Source organism: Dunckerocampus dactyliophorus, chromosome 3 (assembly GCF_027744805.1).
Source record: "Dunckerocampus dactyliophorus isolate RoL2022-P2 chromosome 3, RoL_Ddac_1.1, whole genome shotgun sequence".
Taxonomy (NCBI): domain Eukaryota; kingdom Metazoa; phylum Chordata; class Actinopteri; order Syngnathiformes; family Syngnathidae; genus Dunckerocampus; species Dunckerocampus dactyliophorus.
In genome coordinates, this window is record NC_072821.1 from 28,295,934 (window position 1) to 28,313,453 (window position 17,520).

Genomic DNA, 17,520 nt, shown 5'->3' on the forward strand with positions numbered 1-17,520 from the left:
TGTAAATTTTCTTCTTGTACTATTATGACTTTATTCCTATAAAATTTAGACTTTATTCCCATAATATTAACTTTTCTCCAACCTAATTTTCCAAAAATTACAACTTTATTTTGTTTGTTGCTCATTATTGTTCCTCATAATATTATGAGTTTATTAAAAAAAAAACTGAAACTTTTCACTCATTATATTTTGACTTGATTGTCATAAATTTACAGCAGTTTTTCATTTCTGCGGCTGATTTCTTTTTTAAAATTTTCCAACCATTTAAACTCTCTTCTTGTAAATTTTCTTCTCATAATTATGACTTCCTTCCCATAATATTTTGACTTCATTCTCGTGACATAACTTTTTCTGCACCCTATTTTTCCCCAAATTAAAATTTTATTTGTTTTAGTTTCATAATCATACAACTTGAACAAAATAACATCTTTATTTAAGATTTCAACTTTATGCTACTAAAAGGACCTTAATTTTTCCTCATAATATTATGTTATTCTCATAAAATTACGACTTCTTCTCGTTAGATTCCCACTTTTTTCACTTAACATTTGGACTTTATTCTTGTAAAATTACTGCTGATTTTTCCTTTTGTTTTTTTTTTTCTTTTTCTTAGTGTTCTAGTTAAATTCTATTTTCAGAATGTGCTGCAGGCCAATAAAAAAAACAGCCGCCATCCAGAGCAGCTCTTTGGACACCCCTGATAGATACAGGGTGGGCCAATAAAATGTTACCAATATTTAATCATACACAAGTTTTTGAAATGAGAACTTATTCCAAAATTGTCACGCACATTGAAGTTTGTGATGACATTGCCACACATCTCAAGAGGGATTCTCCAAATTTCCTGACAGATATTGGTCTTCAGGGCCTCAATGGTCTGTGGGTTGTTGCAGTACACTCTCTCCTTCAGGTATCCCTACAGGATGTGTGGCAATGTCATCACAAACTTCAATGTGCGTGTTGCAGCTGTAATCCACAGAAGAGGAGCGTAAATTGAACATGTCATCAATTATTGAACTGTACAGAAAACAAGAGACAAAGTGGGAAACCTTTGGTATCAAATGTTAATTTGATGTTTCTGGTACAAATCTGTAAATACACCAAGTCCCCAACCAATGAACACAATTGGTTCCAAACGACCGTTCTTATGTCGAATTGTTCTTAAGTCGGGGAAAAGGTAATATTACCAATGATATAGGTACTACATGTACTGTACGTGTATACATATACAGTATATGTGTATGTATGTAAATATGAGTTTGGATGTAGTAGTAATATTATTATAATTAATGAAAAAAAATAATAAAAATGATATAATAATACGTAATGATAAATGTTATTTACCTTTGAAGAGGAGTGGTCGAGCATACGTCGTTGGAGGAGGAGTTATTGAAAAAAAGGACAAATCGTCGTCATCGTTAGACTCTTCTAAAAGAGGTAGTGTTCTGTGGATGGTGTAGAATTAAGCAGGCCTATTAACTCTTCATAAACTTTAATCACACGCTCTGTCCGGGTTGTATCATACAGCTACAATTTAGCTTTCCATTTAGCTTTCTCTGCCTAGTGTCTGTTGGCCCCATTAGCAGTGTCACAGTGTCCTCTACTGGTCAAGCATGTAGCAGTATAAATAATGGAGTTAATGTACTAAAAGGCAAAATACATGAAAAAATAGACCAGTCGGCTTGTGTTCGTATCTCCGAAAGTTCGCATGTCAGATGTTCGTAAGTTGGGAACCTAGTGTACAATTTTTGAATAAGTTCTCATTTCAAAAACCTGTGTATGATTAAAAAGTGGTAACATTTTATTGGCCCACCCTGCAGTGTTGGAACTGCACTGCTGTTGATGTGGTCAGGTCTGAATAAAGCTATTAGAGAGCATCACACTCTGTGTGACTCTTTAGGGTTGATACACTGTGCCTCCGTCTGCCGTCATAACAGCAAGCGTGGCTTGCCATGATGTGCATGCGTTAATTATGCTAGAAATTTAAATAAATTAGCTATTATGTTAACATGTTATTTGGCATTCCAAAATGCCACCACAAAACAGAGCCACTGATAACAAAATGTGAAGACAATCATAAAATCCCAAATGGAAGTTATCCTAACCTGGCAAGCCCTGGCTGCTCAGGTGCAATATCAACAATATAAGATGGAAAGGAATGTACTCAGGAAAGTGTTAAAATCTGTTAAAATGTTACTTCAAACACTGCCTGTACACTTAATGAAGGATTTCCAAGCAGATGGGATAACCTCCTGCCCGTGTGCATGCAAAGGATATCCATAAAGGATGTTGCCAGCCTACCGCCTACAGAGTCCATGTCAGCGTGAGTTCCGGTGATATGGTGCCAGTAGGCCGATCTGGGCAGTATGGCAGTTGGGGTTGATGGATAGGAGTTTGATTCTGAACCTCGAAACATCAACTGGAAGTAAAAGAGACGACATCCAAGACAAGTAAAGTGTATATGCAGTCATTCAGTATATTTCGATATACATCCATCCATCTTCTATGCCGCTTGTCCTCACTCGGGTCGCGGGTATGCTGACTTAACCCAGCTGACTTCGGGCGAGAGGTGGGGTACAGCCTGGACTGGTCGCCAGTCAAAGGCAGGGCACATTTCGACAAACAACCATTCACACTTAATTCATGCCTATGGACAATTTAGAGTCGCCAATTATCCTAACATGAATCTTCTTGGAATGTGAGAGAAAACCGGAGTGCCTGGAGAAAACCCACGCACGTACGAGGAGAACATGCAAACTCCACAGAGATTTTCGATGTACATTATGGGTGAAATACTTGGAGGTTTGGCTGTTCTTAACAGGAGGTACAACTACAAAGGCATTTTTAACACACAAATCCAAGTGGATTTGTACAAAGGGAACTGATTATACAGGTATTTCTCAAAAAGATATTCCCTTTGGGCAATGGGGTGAATTGTATCATTTTCTCCTTTGATTTCATTTTCTCACAAGAACATCACGGCAAATAACTGACACGATACACTCACTGGTTACCGCTAAGTTTTTGACCAAATTTTCAGTTTTATCAAGTAGTAGTCACGGTAATTACTAAAATAATTACTTACAAAAAAAAATGTATTAGTTAGTTAGTAAATAATTATAATGGTGACGTTAACATTAAGGTGGATGTAGGCCAGGGGTCTCAAACTCAACATCCTTGGGGGCCACTGGAGATAGAGCCTGGGTGAGTCTGGGCCACATCGAGTGTTCCACAAAAAAAGGGTTTCAAGTATTAAAAAATAGCTAATACATCCATACATATAAAAATATAATATAGTGTAGTGTCTCTGGGAGTGCCTCCCATGCTTCCCAGCATGCTTTGCAGCACTTCTATTGTAGAAAGTTGCTAAAGTTTTGTGCTTTAAGTAAACGTAGTTGTTTATTATTCCCCACTGTAATAGTAGTTATCCTATGTGTGCTTACTAGTTGTTTATTATTCCCCACTGTAATAGTAGTTATCCTATGTGTGCTTACTAGTTGTTTATTATTCCCCACTGTAGTAGTAGTTATCCTATGTGTGCTTACTAGTTGTTTATTATTCCCCACTGTAGTAGTAGTTATCCTATGAGTGCTTACTAGTTGTTTATTATTCCCCACTGTAGTAGTAGTTATCCTATGTGTGCTTACTAGTTGTTTATTATTCCCCACTGTAGTAGTAGTTATCCTATGTGTGCTTACTTACCTGTTACATGTTGTGCTTTCATTTTTGTGTTTGCACCCTGATTGTGTTCTGTCTCGTAACTCCCCTGTTCATTACACGGTTTGACAAGGTCACTGCCATTTCAGTGTTAGCTCTTGCTTGTCCAATAAGAGAGGCTCTTCCTTTAAGCGACCTGAAGTGCCTCTGACCATCTCTTGTGGGACTTAATTGGCAAGTAGGCGGACACAATTTACAGTATGGTCCACAACGGTTGCAAATGGCCTGCGGGCCATGAGTTTCAGACCCCTGACGTAGAAAATGATAGCCAAGCCCAGGAGTGGGCAAACTATGACCTGCAGGGCATATGCAGGGCATATACAGCCCGCCCATACATCCATCTAGTTTCTATACCGCCAATTGTCATTAGTGTAAGATGTATCCTATCCCCGCTGACTTCGGACATGAGGCGGGGTACATCCTGGACTGGTCGCCAGCCAATCACACGGCATATACTGCATATACAAACAACTATTCACACTCACATTCACACCTGTAGACAATTTAGGGTTTCTAATTAACCTAATAAAAAAATTTTTGGAATGTGGGAGGAAGTACCTGGAGAAAACCCAAGCAAGCAGACCATGCAAACTCATTTCAAAATAATTCCAACCATTTCTGAAACTAGATGCTCTGCACTTTCCAGTGATATACAGACCTGATCAAAATCTTAAGACCAGTTGAAAAATTGCTAGAATTTGCATTTTCCAATTGGCTGTCCATCAAGGCACAGGGCGGTCTTCGACCCAAATTAAGGCCCATACTGGTGCCGACTGCAGCGCAATAACCATCAGACAGCATCTGTGGGAAAAGGGTTTAAAAAACAAAAAAATAATTCAAAGACCTCGTCTCCTTCAACGCCACAAAACTGCCCTTTTAGACTTTGCCAGGGAGCATCAAACATGGGACATTGAAAGGTGGAAATAAGTTTTATTCTCTGATGAGAAAAAATGTAACCTTGACGGTCCAGATGGCTTCCAACGTTACTGGCATGACAAGGAGATCCCACCTGAGATGTTTTCTACCCGGCACAGTGGAGGTTGTCCATCATGGTCTGGGGTGCTTTTTCATTCAGTGGAACACTGGAGCTTCAGGTGGTGCAGGGTCGTCAAACGGCAGCTGCTTACGTGCAGATGTTGCAGCGGGCATCCCTCATGACTGAGGGCCCTCGTCTGTGTGGTAACAGCAGGGTTTTTCAACAGGACAACGCTGCAGTTCACAATGCTCGCTTGACCAAGGACTTCTTCAGGGAGAATAACATCACTCTTTTGGACCATCCTGCATGTTCCCCTCATTTAAATCCCATAGAGAACATTTGGGGATGGATGGCAAGGGAAGTTTATAAAAATGGCCACCAGTTCCAGACAGTTGATGCCCTTCATGAAGCCATCTTCACCACTTGGAGCAATGTTCCCACTAGCCTCCTGGAAACACTCGCATCAAGCATGCCCAAACCGATTTTTGAAGTGATGAACAAGAACGGTGGAGCTACTCATTACTGAGTCCTACTGAGAACATTTTTTGTTCTGGTTTGGAGAGTTTATTGTTATTTTTTGAGCGATGGTCTTAAACTTTTGGTCAGCTGATGAACAGCCTATTTCAGTTTAATTGTTGTTTTCAATAAATTACTTTTTCTAAGTGTTTTTTGTCTCACTCCCCCTTCTTGCTTTTGCATATTGTAGCTTTACTTAAAACCTCATTAAGATCCAAATGTGCAAAATGCAAATTCTAGTACAGTAGTACCTCGCATAACGTAAACCTCCTTTTATGTAAATTCCACTGAACGTAAAGAATTTATGTAAATTTTTCGCATCGTATTACGTAAGGAATTCCATATAACGTAAAGCGTCAAGTCTGTGCAAGCGACAGAGAGACTAACACTTGGTACACTTGGTGACGCCTTCTGGCTTCATGCTCTCATTGGCTGATTATCGGGGCACCGCCTACACTCTTATCTCATTGGCTGACTTATCCAGCACGTCCATGTATGTATGTGAGCTCCCTTCCTCATCGTAGTCGCCCTTAAACTAGTTTGCGCGCATTAAAATCTCTTCTTAATTTCATTACTTTTCTTTGTGTTAAAATTACCGCAATCATGGGCCCTAAACGAAGTGTAAGGGATAAGAAAATAGGGAAAAGTTGTAGTTTGAAAGGAAGCAGGAAGTTATCCACAAATTCTGACGCTTCAAGCTCTCATTGGTTGATTATCGGGGCACCGCTTACGCTCTCATCTCATTGGCTGATGATCGGGGCACCGCCTACGCTCTTATCTCATTGGCTGACTTATCCCGTGCGTCCCATTTGTGTGAGCTCCCTTCCTCATCTTAGTCACCCTTAAACTACTTTGCACGCATTGAAATCTCTTCCTAATTTCATTACTTTTCTTTGTGTTAAAATTACCGTAGTCATGGGCCCTAAACCAAGTGTAAGTGAGAAGAAAAAAAGGGAAAAGTTGTCGATCGAAACAAAGCAGGAAATGATCCAGAAGCATGACGGTGGTATGAAATTAAGTGATGTTGTTAGACTATACGGCCGTTCCCCATCGACCATTATACCTTATTTACCTTATTTTATATTGGAATGCTACTCTACTACTTGTATGTTTATGCTGTTTTCTTATATTTTCCCACCATATTTGGTGGACTTTGGATATTTTGAAGGCCCAAAGGTGTGAGGTTGGGAAGATGTATTTTACATGTATTTTACACTTCGTATACATAAAATCCCTATAACATAAAGGTTCTTGGAACGGATTATTTACGTTGTAGGGGCGTCTACTGTAATTTGTTTGGTCTTAAGATTTTGATCAGGTCTGCACAGTACATGTCATTACAGTAGTCCAAGGGACTGTGTCAAAGCAGCTCCAAGAACACGAGGCCTTTAATACAAAGCAGAGTGGGGGTTTGTAAGGAGAGCGAGCCTGTGTGACGAAAAGAGACAGAGAAGCAAGCTTTATATGACAATGTTCTGCAGAAAATTCATTCGTTCATTTGAGTGTTTCTTGCCATTTGCTTTTGTGTTTGGCTGTGCTGTCGCATTTTAACTGTGTTTTTGTTTGATTGCATACATGTGGAGGAGGTGATTGAAGGAGGGAGGAAATCATCTCACTCTGCTTTTTTTCTCCATCTCCAGCAGAACCTTTTTGTGCTGCTCAGCAATTGCTAGGGTGGAAGAGTGAACCATTTGATATATCTGCTCTCCTTCTCTGGTCTGGAATGTATAGAGACCTTCACCGCTGTCACACCTATAAAAAAACAAAACAGTAGCAACTGCCAGGAAAACTGACATGACACCAGGATCATTCCATTGTATGTATCATAGACAAACACATATCTGGTTTATCACTCCAAAGGGAATTCTACAGGTCATTTTTTGAGTTGGTTGCATCTGAGGGTGCTCTAACAATCAACCTCATACTACTGTACATTACGGGTGAAACGGTACATGTATTCTGAATCTGTCATTTGTAACATTCGGTTGGTGTCTTACCTTCCTGCCTCAAAGGTGAAGCGAGTGGCGTCTCGCCCGTAGCGTCGCAAGGAGCTGAGTGGCCAGGTCACCAGCTTGGTGCGGGGGTTGTGAATGTCCCAAAGGTAAATGTTCTCATGAGTGATCTGCATCATGCATTCTCCATAGATGTCCAAGTTGGGGCAAGGTAGGAGGAACACATTAAAGCGCTCTAGAGAAGAAAAGCCAATATCGAGCATCTCTATATGCATCATTTCTATGAAAAATTGGTTAGTTTATGTTAACATATGTTGTAACGCCTCCATCACTGTTTGGTACGGTAACTGTACAACACGCGTTAGGAAGGCACTCCAGTGGGTGATCAAGACCTCACCGAACATTATTGGGGCAGCCCTCCCCTCACTGCAAGACATTTATAAATCTAGAGTCCTACGAAGAACACACAACCTCATCAAGGACAGCACACATCCACAACACTCATTATTCACACTCCTACCGTCAGGCAGACGCTACAGGAGTTTGAAGTCCAGGACCACAAGGTTGTCAAACACCTTTTACCCACAGGCCATCAGGCTTCTCAACGAAGCACTCACACGCTGCACGCAACACACGCACACACTCATAGCACTTTATTTATTTATTTATTTATTTATTTGTATTAATGTCTCTTCTGTTGTTGCTTAATTTATTGGTATTAATGTTTCTTCTGTTCTTATTCATTTTCTTGTGTTTTCTTTCTTTTTTGGGAGAATGAACAGAATAAGAATTTCATTGCATAGCAGAACTACCTGTTTTACTGTGCATATATATGACAATGAAACTCTCTTGAATCTTGAATCTTGAATCTCATCTTTATAGCGTGCATGTTTTTGCAAAAGCAGATTTGTGATACGTCAAAATAAAAAAAAACAAACAAAGAATGGTGGCCTTCTCTCGCAGGTCTGAGGATCATCCTGTGTCTTGACGGACAGCCAATGGGATCCTCCAGCTCAGGGCCAGTGACATTTTTTTGGGTCTACCACTTGACCTTTTTTGTTCCATAACACTTAGGATCTTTGAAGAAGTTTAAAATGACTGTCTTACTGCTTCCAACCTCAGTGGCAATGGGGCCTTGCTTATGTAGCTCAACAATCTGACTGTGCTCAAAGAGCGAAAGCTTTTTTGCCTTTGCTATTAAGACGTCATGACAGTGTGAATTACCTGACGGAAAATTATAATGAATCCATATTTTTGCCAAGATTTTGGCTTTTAAAGGCTATGGTTTTAAACTTTTGATCAGCTGACTCCATTTCTTCTTTTTGCATTTTAAAGCTCTACTTAAATCGTCCTTAAGATTCAACAGTGCAAAATGTAATTTCTTGGAATTTTTCAACTGGCCTTACAATTTTGATCCGGAGTGTACATGGAAGTCCAGGTGTAACCAATCACAGCACACAACTATGATGTATTATCAGTGAAGCATAAAGACATACTGTAAGCACATAAAGAAAATGGTGGGCTTTTCTAACGGTGGTACATGTATGCTCTACCATTTTACCTGTATTACCATGCAATTATACATTATTACTAACTTAGGGTGAATGAGTTAATGAGATATGTTTTTTGCAGAAATGTCTTTTCCGGGATTTTTTCTTTAACAGAAATCCACAAATTTGCAGGGCTGTGAATGCTGAATCGCAAATCCACGAGGAGCCACTGTGATCATGTCATTATTAGTATTGCTCCATAAGGAAAGTGCCTTAAGTTCTATTTTGAATTGGCTACATAAACTAAATACTGAAAACTGAATACTGGATATTCTTAAGCTTAATTTTGATTGATTGATTTGATTTGATCTGGCAACAATTTGCACGTTATATTGTGTGTGTGTGTGTGTGTGTGTGTGTATTTGTAAATTAGACCTGTGTGTTCACATTGCATCCCGGCTGCCAAGAGATCTGGTTCTCCCATGATGATGTCACTGACCCGCGTTCCCAAACACTCGATGGACAGTGTCTTGAACCAGTCTTCTGCCTCCAGTTCTAGAGAATAAGAGATTCAAAGATAACCAGACAGATATTCAGCTTCCTTGAGACGTACAACTAGGTGGATAGAATGTGTCACAGCAATGACAGACATACTGTATCCGTGCCTAAAAAACCTTTCTTTTAATCCTTCTGACAATTACGGTGTATTCAATTTAGGGCTGTCAAGTGATAAAAATACAATTAATCAAGAGTTTCATAGTTAACTTGCAATTTAGCATGTGAGTCGTCCGGTTTCCTTAAAGAGATATTTCTCACATTGTTACAATACTGAATAATAGGCGTGTCTTAGAATAATCGACTATTTGACTATTCGATTTGGAGGTGTCTGATTCTACTATCAATCTCACCGTCCAATCGTGTGAGAATGTCATGTGATCAAGATTGTAACGGTCTGAGTACATGAGGGCTGCCCACAGCTGCAGCTGAGTGTACAATTTTACATAGAATGTCTGTTTTTCTTATGCATTACCTATTTTGATACAAATCTGCCTAATTTGTGTTCATAAGGAATTGAAAATGATGTGTGTTTACCTTTAAACAGAAGACCTATACAGTGGAACCTTGGTTAGCATACACCCCAGTTAGCATCTTTTTTGGCTAATGCAAAAGATTTACTCTGTCACCCGTCTGTGATGTCATCAGTGGTTGACTCTGTCGTTTTTTGTACACATGTTGTACACAGTAACACAGTTACGCCACAAATCTTACAAATGTTAACACAAAACACATTTTTATAGTTGTACAATTATAGTTTTACACGGCTAAAGCAATTCTGAATGCATACACATGATGAATGAAAGGGATAAATGACAATGTGAAAAAAAAGTTCTTCTCCCATTCCGTGTGAAAGTGGTAGGTTTTTGGCTTCTTACTTTGTCCTTCTTCCCCACTCTGTTTGAAACCCTTAAGTTTAGAATAAACAAATTGGAAGCTAACTAGATAGCTCGGTAGCATGCTATGTTTAAAGCGGCACCCGTCTCCTGTATCCCTGCAGTCATTTTGTAGTCTGCCCATTACAGTTGAGCAATGTGTTGTAAACAAAAAATAATAGGAGTCTAAAGGTGACTATCGGGGTGTTATTTCATATCTACAGGGCTCTAATAATGGTAAAAATCGTATTCAGAAAGTCAACAGATTGTCTATGCTCTAAAACTATTTACTAACCTATTTACCGCCATAAACGAGGGACAACTGTATACATTTATTATTTCCATTGGAATTTATAAGGAAGCGAAGGTGGTAATATAGTATGCCAAAATTAAAACAAACTGTACAGTCACACATGCATGAATGAGTTATCTACGCGTTAACTTTGACAACCCTAATTAAACTGTAAGCTTTATTTTAGGGGTTTGTACTTGGGAAACTCCCTCCTGTTCCCCGTCATTTAAGCAAAGCTAGGTTCACCACAATGTAACAACTACCTGACTACAATGTTTCAAACCTGAAAGTACTGCAATTGATGTAAGTGTTATGTATTATGTGTTATTCAGGTTACCGCAGTATTTAGCGATGCAAGGCAGTGTGAGTAATATCCAGGCAGGAAGTGGAAGTTGGAATGTATGCCATGTGCAAGCTCCCTGCTGAATGAACTTCTGGTTGTGTCCACAAACTAGAACAAACCCTCCCAGAGTGTCTATGTTACTGTAGTATGTATTCCAAGCATTACCTGATTCACAGGTGAAAGTGCGTGAAGTGTCGTCAGTCAGTACAATGGCCACTGCCTGTCGTTTGGTATCCCGAGGAAGCCGTGTCACACTCTTAACGTTGCTAATTTCTGTCACCTAGGCAACACAATAAACATGGAGTGATTATCAGTATTTAATGTACTGTGTTTTTTGATTGTTTGAGTTCATTCTCTCAGGCCGATTTGCTCCACATTGTGCAAGTGGCACCACTTTTGCACACAACTGACTCTGTGATTAATCAGATTAAAATTGTAATCATTTGACAGCCCTAATATTAATATTCATTTTATGTTATCATTATTTGCATGTAAGATTAATTGGCGACTCTAAATTGTCCATAGGTATGAATGTGTGTGTGAACGGCTGTTTGTCTATATGTGCCCTGCCATTGGCTGGCAACCAGTCCAGGCTGTACCCTGCCACTTGCCCAAAGCGCATACTCCACGACCTAGTGAGGACAAGAGGCATAGAAAATGGATGAATGCATGAATTATTCGTATTTTTTAAATTTTCATCACTTCTGCTGCCCCTGACTGCACGTCACTGCACTTAACCATTCCATTTGTCACGCCTTGCTTGTCGCTTTGCTGCCGCCTGTCTGCCATTTGTCCGCAGTGCACCTCAGCCGGCGTGGGCGGAGACGCCGGAGCGCACCTGCGGGCAATCAGCAATCTGGACTCCTCTTAAGCAAGGCAGCAGCACCTGATCCTTGCCAGATTGTACTTCCTGACCTCCTGTTCCTTGCTCCCGCTCAGTCCGGCTCCACTACCCTTACCCTGCTTTCTGGCTCATTACCTTTGCTTGCATTTACCTGCTCTGTACTACCTTAGTGTGTTTCTGTTGGTTTGCCTTCAGTGTTTTTTGTTGTTACTTCTAGTTTTTTCCCTGACAGCCTTCTGCTGTCAGTGTTTTGTGTTTCTTACCCGTAGTGGATTTTCCTTTGTTTGTACTTTGCCTGTTTGGACACTTTTTGTTATTAAACTTTATTTTGTATTTCGAAGTTGCCGTAGTCTTGCGTTGGGATCCTATTTTTCTTGCTGTGGCATCCGCCACTCCTGACAGAACAATCTGGCCAAGATGGATCCCGCAGACATGGAGCACTTCCGCTCGGCCCTGGCACATCAAGGCCAATTAGTCGGTGGCCACGAGAAGACTCTCCAAGGCATCATGGAGGCTATATCGGTTCTATCCGCTGGCATGGACGCCCTAAACCAACGACTTGCCAGCACCCCCTCTCACCCGCCACCAGAGGTCGGTACGTCCCCACACGCCTTAGACACTCCTAATGGCGCAGCTGCGTACGCACCTGTGCCTCATCAGCCGCGAGAGCCTAATATCCCTCACCCCTCTCGCTTCTCTGGGGATTCGGACTCCTGCAACCAGTTTTTACACCAGTGTTCTCTCGTGTTTGACCAGCAGCCCACCACGTACCCATCGGACCAATCAAAGGTAGCATTCATAATGAGTTTACTCTCGGGTAGAGCCGCTACATGGGCTATGGTCGCGAGCACTTCTATGCCTGTCATACGCACCTCCTTACCTATGTTCCTTGAAGAAATCAGACGAGTGTTTCATCATCCCATTCGGGGAATGGAAGCAGCTAGTCAACTACTAGATGTGAAGCAGAAAGGACGCCCGGTGGTGGACTTTTCTATTGATTTCCGAGTGCTTGCTGTGGAGAGTGGGTATCCCGATACCGTCCTCCGAAGTATTTTTTCGCAAAGCACTCGATGTACACATGAAAGATGAGTTGGTGGCCAAGGACAACACTACTTCTCTCAACGGCCTTATAAACTTGGCCATTGAGTTAGAGAACCGCATAAAGGAGAGGGTGAGAGAGTACACCAAGGAGGGATACTACGGCAGGGTGTCGATTCCTACGAGGATACCATTACCACCTCCTGAGGGACAGACGCTCAAACCAAGGATCGGGGACGCCGTGGCCGGACTGCCAGAGGTTCCCATGCAACTTGGAGGACGACGCCTCGCCACCGAGGAAAGAGCACGTCGTCGCAAGCTGGACCTCTGCCTCTACTGTGGTAATCCGGGGCATCGACTCCTCCAATGCCCCATTCGACCCCATCGTTACCAGGGATCGACTCCTGGAGCTGTGAGTATCCCCAGAATTCAGGCACTACAGCTGAGGAGGGTCCCTTCAAGAGACTTCAAATTAAGGGAGCAGTCATAAATAAGGGTAGAAGTATTGACATAGCCGCCCTTATTGACTCGGGCGCTGATGACTGTTTCTTGGACACAGCGTTTGTTCTCAAATATAATATCAGTATGATTAAGTTACCTGCTACTAAAGAGGTCTTGTCTTTGGATAGGCGCTTCCTGGCGGCCATTACACACCAAAACGAACCGCTTATCCTTCATCTCCCCGGTAACCATTCCGAGACCATCCGTTTTTACGTCATGCCCTCCCAGTCCGCGCCACTAGTTCTGGGGCTAACCTGGCTTAAGCTTCACAACCCACTCATAGATTGGAACAAGTTGCACGTCTCCAGTTGGAGTCGATTTTGCCACGCTAATTGCCTCCGTTCGGCTAGATCCAATGTTCCCTCTTCCATATCTCCAGAGGAAGTAATAGAACTTACAGGAATTCCTAGCGAGTACCATGACTTAAAGCAAGTGTTCAGCAAGGACCGTGCTCAAACACTTCCCCCTCATCGACCTTACGACGGTGCCATAGAATTACTCCCTAACGCCACTTTTCCTAGCGCCAATTGTATAAAATTTCCGCTCCAGAACAAAAAGCCCTCAAGGAATACATCTCCTCCTCCCTAGCAGTCGGTCTTATTCGACCCTCTTCCTCGCCACTTGGGGCGGGCTTTTTCTTTGTTGCCAAAAAGGATAAATCTCTACGGCCCTGTATCGATTACCGGGGGCTCAATAGCATTACTGTCCGCAATAGTTACTCCTTGCCACTTATGGATTCTGCCTTTTCCGCCTTACACTCTGCACGCATTTTTTCTAAATTAGATCTCTGCAACGCCTATCATCTTGTGCGCATTAGTAGTACAGTAGTTGTAGTACTTTATTAATCCCACAGCAGGGAAATTCATCTGTTACAGCAGCAAGCAAGATACACAAGTAAAGAATGCATAGTGACATAGTGAATACAAAATGGTTCAGGTGTTGTAGAGCCTGATAGCGGTCGGTATGAAGGACCTGCAGAACCTCTCCTTCTTACACCGTGGGTGTAACAGTCTGCTGCTGAAGGAGCTGCCCAGGGAAACAACAGTGTCATGTAGCGGGTGAGAGGTGTTGTCCATAATGGATGTCAGCTTAGCCAACATCCTTCTCTCCCCCACTTCCTCCACGGAATCCAAAGGACCATCCAGGACAGAGCTCGCTCTCCTGATCAGTCTATTTATCCTGCTCCTGTCCCTGTCCATGCTGCCCCCTCTCCAGCAGCCCACAGCATAGAAGATGGCTGAGGCCACCACAGAGTCATAGAAGGTCCGTAAGAGAGTCCTGCACACACCAAAGGACCTCAGTCTCCTCAGCAGGTGGAGGCAACTCTGGCCCTTCTTGTAGAGGGCGTGGGTGTTGACGGACCAATCCAGTTTGTTGGTAAGGTGAACACCCAGGAATTTGTAGCTGTCTACCAACTCTATGTCCGCTCCCTGGATGTTCACCGGTGTGAAGTGGGATGTTTTCCTCTGGAAGTTAATAATCATCTCCTTTGTCTTGCTGGTGTTGAGTTTCAGCTGGTTAAGCTCACTCCAGCTGACAAAGTCCCTAATGACCGTCCTGTATTCCAGATCATTCCCCTCTGAAACACAACCAACAATGGCTGTGTCATCGGAGAACTTCTGGATGTGACACTGTGTGGAGTTGTGTGTGAAGTCCGAGGTGTAGAGGGTGAAGAGGAAAGGGGAGAGCACCGTACCCTGAGGGGCACCTGTGCTGCAGAGTACCATGTAAGACACACAGTGACGGATCCTCACATACTGTGGTCTGTTGGTGAGGTAGTCTATAATCCATGCAGTCAGTTGTTGGTCTACTCCCACACCCTCCATCTTCACTCTGAGCAGTGACGGCTGGATAGTGTTAAAGGCACTGGAGAAGTCAAAAAACATGACCCTCACAGCGCTCCCGCTGTCCACTAGGTGTAGTAGTGATCTGTGCAGCAGGTACATCACTGCGTCGTCCACTCCTATCCCAGGCCGGTAAGCAAACTGCAGGGGGTCCAGCTGAGTGCCCACCAGAGGTCGCAGGTGCTGCAGGATAATCCTCTCCATGGTCTTCATCAGGTGAGAGGTCAAGGCAACAGGCCTGAAGTGGTTAGGCTCCTTGGGACGTGGCGTCTTTGGTATCGGGACCACACAGGAGGTCTTCCACAGGGCCGGGACTTTCTCCAGGCTCAGGCTGAGATTGAACAAGTGCCTTAACACTCCACAGAGCTGGTCAGCACAGTCCTTGACGATTCTTGGGCTGATGCCGTCCGGTCCCGGGGCCTTCCTTGCCTTGATCTTCTTTAGTTGACTTCTCACCTGATCATGAGTTATGGAGAGGGGGGTAGAGGATGGCTGGGATGTGGATGTGGGGGTGTAGAGTGGTGAGTGGGTAGGGGATGGAGGGGGGGCAGACTCAAATCTGTTGAGAAACAGATTGAGCTCATCTGCCCAGATTTTGTCCCCACTGGCTTGATCTCTCCCCACTCCTTTGCCATGGCCTGTGATGGTCTGCAGGCCTCTCCAGACTTCCCTGGCATTATTCTGCTCCAGCCGCTTCTCCAGTTTCCTCCTGTAGCAGTCCTTCCCCTTCCTGATCTTATGCCGGAGTTCCCTCTGGACTCTGTGCAGCTCCTCCTTGTCCCCCGAGTTGAAGACCCTCTTCTTGTTCAGCAGGGCCTTGATCTCAGAGGTCATCCAGGGTTTGTTGTTGGGAAAACACCGCACCACCTTGGAGGGCACAGTGTTCTCCACACAGAAGTTGATATAGTCTGTGATGCAGTGTGTCATGCTGTCAATGTCACTGCCATGGGGACTACAGAGTGCTTCCCAGTCTGTTGTCTGGAAGCAGTCTCTGAGCCTAGCACTGCTCTCCTCAGACCACTGCTTCACAGGCCTCTTCACAGGGGGTTGTCTATTCACTACTGGAGTGTAGTCTGTGACGAGATGGACGAGGTTGGGATCAGAATGACCCACCGGGGGGAGGGGGGTTGAGGTGTACGCATCCTTGATGTTTGCATACAAGAGGTCCAACGTTTTATTGTCTCTAGTGTGGCATTTGACATACTGGGTGAAGGTGGGAAGAGCAGAGGACAGGGAAGCATGATTGAAGTCACCGGAGATGAGGAGGAGGGATTGGGGGTGCTGGTTCTGAAGTTTAGAGACGATGGTGTGGATCTGCTCTATAGCTGCAGCAGCGACCGCTGAGGGGGGATTAAGGATGGAGATGAGTGGAAGACCGCGTTTAACACACCGCTGGGGCATTTCGAATATGTGGTGATGCCTTTTGGTCTCACGAACGCCCCGGCGGTGTTCCAAAACCTCATTAACGACGTCCTCAGCGACATGATAAATCAATTCTGTTTCGTATATCTGGATGACATACTTATCTTTTCCAGGAACCTTCAAGACCACACCACTCATGTCCGACTAGTTCTCCAGCGATTAATGGAGAATAGGCTCTCCGTGAAGGCAGAGAAGTGCGACTTTCACGTCACTTCGGTGCCATTTCTGGGGTACATTGTGGAGAAGGGTCAACTGCATGCCGATCCCGCCAAGATCCAGGCGGTGGTCGAGTGGCCTACTCCTAAATCAAGGAAGCACTTGCAGAGGTTCCTCGGGTTCGCCAACTTCTACAGGCGATTCATACGTAATTTCAGCAGCAAAGCAGGACCTCTGACTAGGCTTACATCACCTAAAATTCCGTTTGTATGGACCCCAGAGGCTAATTCTGTGTTTAACACACCCAAAACCTTGTTTACATCCGCTCCGGTTCTGGTACATCCTGATCCTAATTTACAATTTTCTGTTGAGGTTGACGCTTCTGATACGGGAGTGGGAGCCGTGCTGTCCCAGCGGTACCCGGTCGACCAGAAGCTGCATCCCTGCGCCTTCTTCTCGCGTTGCCTCACACAGGCTGAAGGGAACTACGATGTGGGCAACAGGCCATCGTTCTCGCGCTGCGGGAGTGGTGGCATTGGCTGGAGGGCGCAGTTCATCCTTTTATAGTTATCACCGACCACAAGAACTTATCCTACATCAGAACCGCCCAGAGACTTAATGCCAGACAAGCCCGTTGGTCACTGTTCCTAACACGCTTCAATTTCTCCATCGCCTACAGACCCGGTTCACGCAATATTAAACCTGATGCCCTGTCCAGAGTCTTCAGTTCCACGGAGGAGGGAACAGCGCCGGAAACCATCATACCTGTGGCCCGGGTGTTGGGCGCTGTTCGGTGGGAGGTGGAGAGGAAGATGTCGGAGGCAACGGAAGGGGAGGAGTCTCCAGAGGGTTGTCCGGCTGGTAAATTGTTTGTTCCAGAGACACTGAGATCGGACGTATTACAGTGGGGTCACACATCTAGAGTTACCTGTCACCCAGGAACCAGACGAACTCAGCTGGCATTGGCGCAGAGGTTTTGGTGGCCCTCCATGGCGGCGG

General features: G+C 43.8%; 1 protein-coding gene across 2 annotated transcripts in view; it reads right to left on the reverse strand.

Annotated features, from left to right (window-relative positions):
• Window positions 1-17,520, reverse strand: part of dok4 (docking protein 4) — a 38,581-nt gene that overhangs the window by 3,377 nt on the left and 17,684 nt on the right. For both annotated transcript variants that reach the window (XM_054771497.1, XM_054771496.1), the window contains exons 4-8: window positions 10,882-10,996; window positions 9,087-9,206; window positions 7,207-7,396; window positions 6,826-6,961; window positions 2,302-2,419 (exon numbers count right to left, since the gene is read on the reverse strand). In XM_054771497.1, the coding sequence (XP_054627472.1) occupies window positions 2,302-2,419; window positions 6,826-6,961; window positions 7,207-7,396; window positions 9,087-9,206; window positions 10,882-10,996 (679 nt within the window). The remainder of the gene's footprint in view (window positions 1-2,301; window positions 2,420-6,825; window positions 6,962-7,206; window positions 7,397-9,086; window positions 9,207-10,881; window positions 10,997-17,520) is intronic.